The 12,489-nt window shown below is 41.7% G+C and overlaps 1 protein-coding gene across 2 annotated transcripts in view; it reads left to right on the top strand.

Annotated features, from left to right (window-relative positions):
- USP13 (ubiquitin specific peptidase 13 (isopeptidase T-3)) overlaps positions 1-12,489 on the top strand; it is a 134,211-nt gene that overhangs the window by 59,129 nt on the left and 62,593 nt on the right. For both annotated transcript variants that reach the window (XM_011956716.1, XM_011956717.1), the window contains exons 7-8: positions 8,089-8,183; positions 9,599-9,786. In XM_011956716.1, coding sequence (XP_011812106.1) covers positions 8,089-8,183; positions 9,599-9,786 — 283 coding nt within the window. The remainder of the gene's footprint in view (positions 1-8,088; positions 8,184-9,598; positions 9,787-12,489) is intronic.

The raw sequence follows: 12,489 nt of genomic DNA, 5'->3' as shown, positions 1-12,489 counted from the left end.
GTGAGTGATTGTAATTAGATTCTATTCAAATGTATGCTAATCATAAAGGCAAGAATTAATTCTATTCTTTGTGTATCTTTAGTTTTCCAGAAGCTTTCTTTTCTAATGGGAAACTTATTTTAAAAGTGCTAAATAGGCCGGGCGTGGTGGCTCAAGCCTGTAATCCCAGCACTTTGGGAGGCCGAGACGGGCGGATCACGACGTCAGGAGATCGAGACCATCCTGGCTAACACGGTGAAACCCCGTCTCTACTAAAAAAAAAATAATACAAAAAACTAGCCGGGCGAGGTGGCGGGCGCCTGTAATCCCAGCTACTCCGGAGGCTGAGGCAGGAGAATGGCGTGAACCCGGGAGGCAGAGATTGCAGTGAGCCAAGATCGCGCCACTGCACTCCAGCCTGGGCAACAGAGCGAGACTCCGTCTCAAAAAAAAAACAACAACAACAACAAAAAAAAGTGCTAAATAGAGGAAATCTAGTTTCTTTTCTTTCAGTTTTAAGAAAATTTTATATTTTCCTCGATTTTGAAACAAACATTCAGTGTAACATATGTAGAAAACAGAGATAAAAGTTGAGATAAATCAATACAAACTTTTTTTACTAAATACCACCCTCTAGACTACTCAGTTAATAATTTAGGTATTTCATTTCAGTCTTTTCTCTTGTTTTAAAGGGTTAATCAATTCATACACACACACATGTACACACACGCACCCATCTCACATTTTTACAAAAATTAGATCATACTGTATAAAGTTTTATTCCTTGTTTTTCTCTATTTGGCATTATGTTTTTCTATATTATTAAATATTCTTCAGTATTTTATGATGGTTTCATAAATCATTTCACTATTCTGTGAGTGGTTACAATTATTTTTTCTATTCTGATGAACATCCTTGTATATATGCAAATCTTTGGGTGTTTGTGTAGTTATTTCTTTAGAATAAATTTCTATGACAAAAAGAGTTAAATCTTTAAACTTTTCAGTTACCAACATTCTCTTTTAAACAGTTGTAACAATTTACATTCCCTTCAACAGTGTATGACAGTACTCTTTTCAACAAATCCTTGACAACTTTTTTATTAAGACTTAAAAAAATAACTTTGCTAATCTGGTGTCTTGTTTTAATTTGCGTTTCTGATGAGGCTGAATATTTTCCTTAGTATTCTTGGCCATTTGTGGTTCTTTTTTGTGAATTTCTTAGGCCAATTTTCTCATAGGTTTAGGTTTTTAAAAATTGTTTTTTAAGAACTCTTTGATTATTAAGAATATTAACCCATTATCTTCCACGGTTGTTGTTTTTGTGAAGAAGAAATAACTTTTAAGGTTTTTCTTGTCATATAATTGACAGTATTTGAATACATACTTCTATTTCAATCATAGAAAGTATAAAACATTGGCAACAGCAATGCAGATTGTATACACTGTGATAAGGGTTGTGAATTCATTTAACTAAAATAATGTTAACTTTCTGAAAAAGATCAGGCTTTTATTCCTGCATATATTGTGCAGAGCTGGTAATAAAAGTAATTATTTTCTGTCTAATTGTGATTTCATATTAGTTTATGGAATGCATATATTCTATTTTGGTTTCCTTTAAATCTGTTTAACAGATTGCTAGCTGTAACTTATTGTGTATTTAAAAGCTACTTAAATTTAAAAAAGCATGCATAAAGTTTTCTTAAATGTCTAATGATGAGCCTTGTGGACATTGAGGCCTGGGGGTAGGGAGCCCCTGTTCTGCGGGGCAGTCATCTCTCGGTGAAGTTTCCACTGCTGAGGGTCTGCTCTTCCACACTCACTGGGCTTACTCAGGCCAGTTCAACTCACAAGAGATGAAAGTCTCAAAGTCGGCATTTGTTTTTTAGTTCATAATGAGAGCCACAACTGCCAGTAAGTAGGATGTTTATGTCCGCTTGACCAGTACATTCCTTCCCTGTGGGGAGATGAATTATATTTAGAAGATTGCTTAGTGAACATGGAATCCAAGAAGGTTGTGGACTCAAATATTTAATGGTAGTGTGATCTGATCATCCTGATTTCCTTTCCCCCAATAAGGATATATTTGTCCAATGAGACCTCATCCTTGAGGTCTCAACTTAGATTTAGTTTTTCAAAGAAGCTCTGGTCCCTCAGTCTAGGCCAGAGTGGTGGCATGCGTAGTAAGAACGGGCCCCATATGAAATTCTACTCTGGGTCCCCATGGGTACAGCAACAAACAAACCAAGAAGCAGATCACTAGACAAACAAACAAAACACTTTCCTCTGTGGGAGCACACATTGTTTCGGCGACGCAGGGATGAGGTTCTTGGTAGAAAGGGAGTAGGGCAGGTTGGAGGCAGGATAGGGTGTGTTTTTCTTCCATCATGGAAACTAGTTTACCCGAGAAGATGCTTTGGTGTCTTGGGTGATTGCAGGAGAGTCTTCCAGAGATGCCCAAGGCAGCTGTGAAATTACCTATTCTATTGACTGTACCAGCTTCACAGCATCTCAAGCTGGTCTTTCTTCTTTGGTCATCTTTACCCCCTACCTGGGCATAAGTTCCCTTGAGTTTCTCCCAGCCCTAGGATTTGGAATCAGGGCATGGACTACTTCGTTTTAGTTTTGGCCTGAACTGGGCCCCTCCTGTGTGCCTCTGTGGTACTTCCTGCTGCTCTGTCATGGTACTTTTCAGAAGACCCTGTTAACAGTTTATTTAATGGTGGTCCCCTAGGACAGCCAGGCCTAAGGCCACATTTCTTGGGCACTGTTATATCTCTAGCATCTAGTAGTGTCCCTCACACATAGTAGGTGCTCAGCAAATATTATGGAACAAACAAATGGAGGAAGACACACCAACAAAATCTGCTTCTATTTGGGAGGCTGTGTTTTGAGGATTGTTTGGGTCCAGGAGTTTGAGACCAGTTAGGGCAGCATAGTGAGCCCCGTCTGAAAAATTTAAAAAAAGGCAGAGAATATTGGCTCCTCTGATTTACCTTTTTTCTATTTTATTAACATCTTTTTTACTCTTACCTATTTTCCTTTCCTGACTATAGTCTAGGTTTTGTCTGTCCTGGTGGTTCTCTCTCTCTTTCTTTTTCTTTTCTTTTTTTTTTTGAGGCAGGATCTCACTCTGTTGCCAAGGCTGGAGAGCAGTGGTGCAATCATGGCTCACTGCAGCCTCAACTTCCTGGGCTCAAGTGAGCCTCCCAGCTCAGCCTCCCAAGTACTGGGAGCACAGGTGCTTGCCACCACACTCCATACTTGGCTAATTTTTTTTTCATTTTTTTGTAGAAACGGAGTCTTACTGTGTTGCCCAGGCTGGCCTTGAACTCCTGGGCTCAAGTGATCCTCCTGCCTTAGCCTCCCAAAGTGCTGGGATTATAGATGTGAGCCACTGTGCCTAGCCCTGTTCTGTCTCTCTCTCTCTCTGTCTCTTTTTTTTTTTAATTGAGACAGAATCTCACTATGTTGCCCAGCCTGGTCTCGAGCTCCCAGGCTCAAGCTATCCTCCTGCCTCGGCCTCTAAAAGTCCTAGGATTATAACCTATTCTCTCTTTAAAGATATCCTACATGCTGGCCTAGTTTGTTTTGTGTTTATTTTTCTTTCTTTCTTTTTTTTTCTTTGAGATGGAGTCTCGCTCTGTAGCCCAGGCTGGAGTGCAGTGGTGTGATCTCGGCTCACTGCAACCTCTGCCTCCTGGGTTCAAGCAATTCTCCTGCCTCAGCCTCCTTAGTAACTGGGATTACAGGTGTGCGCCACTATGCCCGGCTAATTTTTGTATTTTTAGTAGAGACGGGATTTCACTATGTTGGCCAGGCTGGTCTTGAACTCCAGACCTCGTGATCCTCCCGCCTCTGCCTCCCAAAGTGCTGGGATTACATGCGTGAGCCACTGCGCCCAGCCTTGTGTTTATTTTTCTAGTGTAGCTGCTGGAGTTGTCTTGTTTTTCTTCTTTTCCTGTCTGTTGCAGATGGCTTAGAGGCACACAAATGTGGACTCCTGGTGGAGAGATGCAGTCTGGGTGGACAGATCTGCGCTGACTGAGGAGAACCTCTCTTCATTTTCTTCTCTCTGATTTATTACTTGGTGTTTGACCAGGAGCTTTGCTTTTTCTCTCCACTTGTGAGAGAAGGTCACCAAAGCCGGCTTTCCTAGTTTTTGTTTTGTTTTGTTTTTGAGATGGAGTTTCGCTTTTGTTGCCCAGGCTGGAGTGCAGCGGTGCAATCTTGGCTCACAGCAACCTCCACCTCCCGGGTTCAAGTGATTCTCCTGCCTCAGCCTCCTGAGTAGCTGGGATTACAGGCATGTGCCACCACGCCAGGCTAATTCTGTATTTTTAGTAGAGACGGGCTTTCTGCATGTGAGTGAGGCTGGTCTCGAACTCCCGACCTCAGATGATCCACCTGCCTTGTCTCCTAAAGTGCTGGGATTACGAGCGTGAGCCACCACGCCCAGCCTTCCGAAGTTTTAACACAAGGACTTTCTGAGGTACATCCTTACCTCTCTCTCCCTTCTACTTTCCTGTAGGGTAATCTGGAGGGAGAATTTGGACTTCTGCCATTTTCTGGGGCCTAGGATAAGGGCATAAAAGTCACATGACTAAACCATGAGACCCTTCACACCAAACCAGCATTTCTTCTAAGACTATTTGAAATGTTAAACTTTAAACTTATGAGGGCAGGGACTCTGTGTGTCTTATTTAACATTATATCCTCAGGGTATATATGTATTTGGTATTTAGTTAATATTTGCTGAATACTATGAATGAGTGAGTTAATCCTGGTGGTTGAACAAGGATGACCCGCGCCAGGCATGCTAGTCCTAACAGCATAATCCTAATAGCATACCATCCAATAGCATCATTTTAATCTCTGGGAATTACTTAGAACATTTTGATCTGGTTTCTTACAGATTCTCAGTCTTGCTTCTGGTTCGTCTCTATCTCTGTGCTCTCTGAGCTTTTCCTTAATTAATCTTTGAGCTTATGGCACACACTGCTTTCTAGCATGCTTGTCACAAATGAGATATTCTTGTTCTAAAAATTTTTTTAAATCTTTTTTCTTCCACGGATTGCTGCCTCATGTTCTTTGTGGTTTAGTTTGTCATTTAACTTGAAATGAAAGGATGACTGGTTTGCTTCTAAAATAACTGTAGTTACTCATGAAATGCTTCTTGGGCTATTCCTGGGAGGATCCCTCTGTGAACTCCCTAACCATGATTCTTGGCTTCAAGTTTTAGGCCAAACTGGGGAGCATGATGGATGATGCTTGTCAGGAGTTGCCTATTTACTACCGTAGTTTCTGTACTAAGACATGACTTTGCTAAGCTGAAGTTGGGAATAAAATGAGTTCCCCAGTGAAAAACATACAAGACAGCATTTTCAGCCACTGAGGCCACTGAAAACTTTTTTTCTCTGACTACATATTTACAAATTCTTCATGATTGCCAAGTTTGAAGATCACAGTTCGTTTTCAGGTTTCTTGTATGTTACTCACTAAGCCGTTTTTGTCTTGGGGATGAGAAATAACTATAGCATTTGACCAAATCATGTCACATCTTTGGAGCAGTTAATGGTTGGAGGTATGAAATATGATTTTCTCAATGTGGCAAGAGCCTAATGGGTTATGAACTGTGGAGGGCTGTGTTGTTTTCACTTATTTCAAAATTCTAGGCCAATGCCAGTGGTTTAATTCTGACAGTTTTATTATTTTCTAATACAGTCCTGATCATTAGAGGCTTAAAGTCTTAAGTCTTCAAACTATCTCCCTAATTAATAACAACTGAAGTGCCAAGGGAGTGTCATTTTCACCTTCCAGCTAGTATTTGAGTTGAATTTTTTGGTCCCTTGTCATAGATTAAAAATACTGTTGATGTATGTGTTTCAAGTTATTAGTTCAAAGGTTTTTGTTTATTTTATTAATATTTAAACTTTTAGAAATTTTTCTTCTTAATTGGGCTGAGATTTTGTCTTTTGTTTTGCTTTTGAGAACACTGAATTATATTTACAAAATATAAATGAGGGTTGCTATCCACAGTTATAATGGGCCTCTGGGGGAAGAGAAATAGAAAAGACAGCTATACAATGTTTAACTTATTAATAATAGAAAGACTGAATTTCTTTTGGGAGCAGGGAGTCTCTATATATCTGAGTATGGGATAGAAGGTCACATAGCTTCTATGCGTTATTTTTTTCCCCCCGGTGATGTTCCAAGGAGTAAGGAACTCCTTGGACATTCTGACTTATACTGTCCCAAAGAGTGATATCTTCATATCCATTTTCCTTGTTATAGATTTTGTTTTTCAAATAGAGTGAAGAAATTGTGGGTTTTGAGTCTTCATTCCTTTTAAGGACCTAGGTTGGTTCTTCACCAAGTCTATTGGTATCCTGTTCTGATATATATATTTTTTCTTTCTTTAGAAACATTCTTTTTTTTTTTTTTTCCTGTTTTTTAGAGACAGAGTCCTGCTCTGTCACCCAGGCTAGAGTACAGTGGCATTATCATAGCTTACTGTAGCCTCAAACTCCTGGCCTCAAGTGATCCTCCTGCCTTGGTCTCCCAGAGTGCTGGGTTACAGATGTGAGCCACTGCACCTGGCTAGTGTCCTGATATACCTTCATAAATATTCTGTTGTAGAGGGAAGATTGGGCCAGGAGTTAGACTACCTGGGTTCTGGGCCACCTGTGGGATTTAAGGCAAAAATCATTTAACCTTTATGAACTTCTTTTCCTTATCTGCAAGATGGGCTTGAAAATGTCTGTTCTGTCCTCCTCACTGCACTGTGTGTGAGGATGGATAGGGCAGCGGATTGGATAGCTTTGGAAAACCAAACAGTCCTCCAACTTCACTCTGCACCTGAGGATCTTGTTAAAAATGCAGTTTCTCATTCAGTCGGCCTGAGGCGGGGCTCAAAATTCTGCATTTCTTTTCTTTTCTTTTTTTTTTGAGATGGAGTCTCTCTCTGTCGCCCAGGCTAGAGTACAGTGGCACGATCTCAGCTCACTGCAAGCTCTGCCTCCTGGGTTCATGCCATTCTCCTACCTCAGCCTCCTGAGTAGCTGCGACTACAGGCGCCCGCCACCACGCCTAGCTAATTTGTTGTATTTTTAGTAGAGACAGGGTTTCACTGTGTTAGCCAGGATCGCCTGGATCTCCTGATCTCGTGATCCGCCTGCCTCAGCCTTCCAAAGACGATTCTGCATTTCTAATGAGTTCCCAGGTGAAGCTGCTGCTTTGAGTCCATACACCCCACTTTGAGAAACCAGGTTCAGTCAAAAGCCTCATGTTGTCAGGTGGGATATTATTGTCCTGAGGAAAGAGGCAGCCCACCTCAGCACAGAGCTTACCAACACTAGCATCTCTCAAATGGCCGGGATGTGGATCCCAGAGGCCCTGGGGCAGTGAGGCAGGGCAGGGATGGCTGGAGTCTTGAGTATCCCTGGAATACCAAACATATGGTCATTTTCTATGTGTGCTATGAGGTGGACCCGTTAGGGAAGTGCCACACAGTCTTCACAGATCTCTTGCTGGTTCTGTGAGATGTGGACATGAAGATAGGAAAGAAGGGATGTGGGGGGCAGGTGGGAGGTGGAGGTGGTGAGATGGTAGGTTTGAGAATATAGAGGGTTTCATGGGCAGAGATTCATTGTCTCATATGGAAGAAGCTGCCCTGAGGGCCTGTGTGTTCTCTCTGTTCCCCCGGAGATTCCCCCTGCCATGGTGGATGGCCATCACCCCCTCTTCCTGTGCCCATGCCTCTTCCTGAGCTCAGAGTTATGCCACTGTGGTTTTGGTTAGAAAAATCAAATATCAGGCATTTATATTTGTCTGCTTATTAGATACTGTTCTTTTTTCTTTTCTTGTTTTAGAAAACTTAAAAAAAAAAACACCAAAACTTTCCAAAATGTCAAAAGAATGATATGTGTGTATATTTACAAAAAAAAGCCTGTATTTATCATTTATCTTTGCCCTTGTTGAATGTTAGAAAGTTTTCGTTTTGTTCAGTGATAGCCCAAGCCTGGGGTACAGTAGGAGTTCAAAAAATATGTGTTGGATATTCAATGACTTGATTACTGATTGCAGTGCTTATTTTCTCTTCATCCGCTAGATGTTTATTCTTTTCAAGAAGAAGAACCTGTTTTGGATCCTCATTTGGCCAAGCACTTAGCGCATTTTGGAATTGATATGCTTCATATGCATGGGGTGAGGTCTCCTTTTGTTTCTGTTTCCACCTTACACGGGGTAGTGGTGGGGAGAGGGCAAGGGAACTGCTTGATTTATTTAATATATAATTCCTCTAACGTGGATCTTCATTTTATAGGTTTTAGCTTTTAATTGTTGCATTTACTTCTTGCACTTAATTAATAGATGTTTTCTTTTGATTGCCAGCTTAGATTTTTTTATGCTGTAATAAAAACGGCACCTCATCAAATACCCTTTTGGTTTAGTTGGAGTTTACTTGCAAAATTAGTCTCCTTTGATGGGCAGTTGTGTGAATCATTCTTTGTTCACGAAGCGCAGATGGTGTAGGGAGATGACCTTTAAAATTATCTGTGACCAACATCACTTTAATTAATTTCAGGAAGGGAAGCAAAGCTCCTAGGGGACAGAACGAATAAACCAACACATTACCATTGATAGAGAAGCTCTGCTTCATTTAATATTGTGTTTTCAAGTTGATGTCATGACTATATAATATTTTTCCCTTTAAGGAACTATTTAAATGTGCATTTTGTTTTAGCCCTTTCCTTCCAGGCCGCCTCCGTCTCTTCATGTTCCCGTTCTGTCTCCTCTTTGTCACTCATTTCTACTTTTTTGTTTAGTTTTCTGTGCTCGTCTTTGCACCTCCGTCCTCTTTCACGCCACTCTCAAGTCTCATGGTTTTAGTCCATATCCTCTCCAGCTGCCTGGCCTTTTTGTTTGCTGTGTTGCATTGAATATTCTCTTGAATTTAGTCTACTTGCTTCTTTTTTGATTCCTATTTGTTCTTCATCCTCCTCCTATCTCTTTCCCTTTCAGTCTTTCTCTCTTTAAAATCTTTTTTTTTTTTTTTTTTTGAGATGGAGTTCTCTCTTGTTGCCCAGGCTGGAGTGCAGTGGCGTGATCTCAGCTCATTGAAACCTCCGCCGCCCGGGTTCAAGCAGTTCTTCTGCCTCAGCCTCCCGAGTAGCTGGGACTACAGGCATGCACCACCACACCTGGCTAATTTTTGTATTTTTAGTAGAGACAGGGTTTCGCTATGTTAGTCAGGTGGGTCTCGAACTCCTGACTTCAGGTGATCCGCCCACCTCAGCCTCCCAAAGTGCTGGGATTACAGCTGTGAATCACTGCGCCTGGCCTCTCTTTAAAATCTTTTTCATGTGTATTTTAAAAATTGTGGTAAAATATATATAATATAAAAGCTACCATTTTAACTATTTTTAAGTGTGCAGTTCTCTGGCATTATGCACATTCACATTGTTGTACCACCATCACCATCTCTCAGTCTTGTTTATTTCTCTGTGTAATTGGGGGGAAAATGGCAGAAACATCCTATGCTATTAGAAATAATTAATGGGACATGACCTTTGAATGGGAATCACATTTAAAGTTGTTGTTCTTCAATGACTTTGTCTCAGACAGAGAATGGGCTCCAGGACAATGACATCAAGCCGAGGGTCAGTGAGTGGGAAGTGATCCAGGAGTCGGGCACGAAGCTGAAGCCAATGTATGGTCCTGGCTACACGGGTCTGAAGAACTTGGGCAACAGCTGCTATCTCAGCTCTGTCATGCAGGCCATCTTCAGCATCCCAGAATTCCAGAGAGCGTAAGTGCCTTCCATGCAGACCAGGGCATGCAGCACCGCCCTGCCCCAGCTAGGTCCAGTCCACTCAGTGTGTGCTGCGAAGCCCATCTTTATTGCTTCAGGACATTTTGCCACCTTTTCTCTGGCCTGCCTTCTACAGAGACTAGGTGAGAACACTTGTCAAGTATTATGGGGATCAAGTGAGATAAGAAGAGCTTCGTGGCTGGGCGCAGTGGCTAACGCCTGTAATCCCAGCACTTTGGGAGACTGAGATGGGCAGATCATGAGTCCAGGAGTTCGAGACCAGCCTGACCAACATGGCAAAACCTGTCTCTACTAAAAATACAAAAATCAGCTGGGGGTGGTGGCATGAACCTGTAATTTCAGCTACTCAGGAGGCTGAGGCAGGATCACTTGAACCCGGGAGGCAGAGGTTGCAGTGAGCTGAGATCGTGCCACTGCACTCCAGCCTCTGTCTCAAAAAAAAAAAAAGAAGAGCTTCGTAAACTGAAAAGCACCATACAGGGATTTGTTATTAATAATGGTTTCTGCTTTTTGACCATCACCCTATATACCAAGAATATATTAATCATTAACCTTTACAGCAGATCTGCCAATTCCCTCCTACAGATGCGCTAGGAGAGATCCAGTGATTGGTCTGGTTACTGTCTCTCTTGTGGTGGACTGGAATTTCCTCAAGGATTTAGGGCTTTCATTTTTTGCTACTCAAAGTGTGGTTCATAGGCTAGTGCTGCTCCTTGTACTGCTGGATGTGGGCCTGCAATGAGATAAGTTTGGAAATCGAGAGTGAGCGCTGGGAAGTTGTAACAATTTGACGTTGCTGTTATGTCTTATAAGTGGCATTTCATTTTTCTAATAATTTCTGTATTTTTAAACTTTTTATTTTTAATTACTATGGGTACATAACAGGTGTATATATTTATGGGGTATATGTGATATTCTGATACAGGCATGCAATGTGTAATAATGACATTGGAGTAATTGGGATATTCGTCACCTCAAGCATTTGTCATTTCTTTGTATTAGGAAAATTCCAATTTCATTCTTTTAGTTATTTTAAAATATACGACAGATTATTGTTGGCTATAGTCACCCTGCTGTGCTATCAAATACTAGATCTTGTTCATTCTAATTATACTTTTGTACTCGTTAACCATCCTACTTGTATTTTTAAAAGGTATCATCTGTCTGAGTTGAAATAAACAAAAAAACTGAACCTTTACCACAGATAATTGGAGAGGCACTGATTTAGGTACTCCCTGACTGTGCTTGTACAAGACTGCCTTCCTCCTCCCACACCGAGGGACACAGCAGCTATGTCTGTGGCTGTTTTCTTCCTTGGGTGTACTAAGGACAGGCAGCTATAGAGCCCAGGAGCTGTGGCTGGTGCACTCTCGTGCAGCCACTGCCTAAGTGTAGCGAATCATCCTAGTGTGTTCCAGAGGTAGGTTTCCACCTTACTTTAAGTGTGGAAGAGGACATGTGTGTGCTGAGACAGGCAGACAACATATCAGGAATAGTCCGGGTCATGTTTTACCCACATGGAGTTGAAATCCTAATGGCTTTAATGGAGGTTTATCAAAAGTTTGTCACATACCCTTCTCTTTCCTCTCTTGGTGTTTGGAGACGTACCTCTTCTTGCTGTTTTCTGGCTTTGAAAATTTATGGTCCATTTTCCATGTCTATTTTTCATTTTTTCATCCAGCTAATAGAGAGTGAGTTCTTTTCTGCTAAGCAGTGTGCTGAGTGTGTGGGGGTCAGTGGTGAACAGAAGGACATGGTCCTCACTCCCAGGCGTGAAGTAAACAGGAGATACAGGCATTAAGAAAATAATCATAGGAACGACTGCATGCTTATAAACGTGGTACATTCTATGAAGGAGAAAGGAAGGAGGTGGTCAGAGAGGAGCCTGTGGAGAAGGGGCACACATCGTGGTGCACGTGTAGGAGGAGTGAAGACAGAGGCTATGTGTTTTTAAGAATTTAGTATTTGGATCTCTCCCTAGTCTTGTTTTAGTATTCTTAAAATTTTGTGTTATCTAGTATTTTGCATTCTCATTTTATTTTCTAGTCATTTCCTGGATATATTAGAACATGAGCAATGAACTATTCATATATGTCTTCAGTCTTTTCATCCTTTGACCAAATATCACTGGATTGAAATACTTGTTCTTCTCATTTCTTTTTCCTCAGCAGGTCTAACTCAGTGGAGTTAGATTCAGGAGCAGTGTCTTCCTTTTGAAAGTAGAAAAAGTGACTCAGGGCCTGGCACGGTGGCTCACACCTGTAAACCCAGTAGCTTTGGGAGGCTGAGGCAGGAGGATTACTTGAAGCTAGGAGTTTGAGACCAGCCTAAGCAGCAAAGTCAGATCCCATCTCTACAAAAATGAAAAAAAAAAAAAATAGCCGGGCATGGTGGTGCATACCTATAGTCCCAGCTACTCAGGAGGCTGAGGTGGGAGGATTGCTTGAGCCCAGGAGTCTGAGGTTGCAGTAAGCTGTGATTGTGCCACTGTACTCCAGCCTGGGCAACAGAGTGAGATCCTGTCTTTAAAAAAATAACAAGGGCCGGGCGCAGTGGCTCACGCCTGTAATCCCAGCACTTTGGGAGGCCGAGGCGGGTGGATCATGAGGTCAGGAGATCGAGACCATCCTGGCGAACACGGTGAAACCCCGTCTATACTGAAAATACAAAAAAATTAGC

Source organism: Colobus angolensis, unplaced genomic scaffold, assembly GCF_000951035.1.
Source record: "Colobus angolensis palliatus isolate OR3802 unplaced genomic scaffold, Cang.pa_1.0 Scaffold422, whole genome shotgun sequence".
Classification (NCBI taxonomy): domain Eukaryota; kingdom Metazoa; phylum Chordata; class Mammalia; order Primates; family Cercopithecidae; genus Colobus; species Colobus angolensis.
This window is presented reverse-complemented; position numbering and strand designations above follow the sequence as displayed.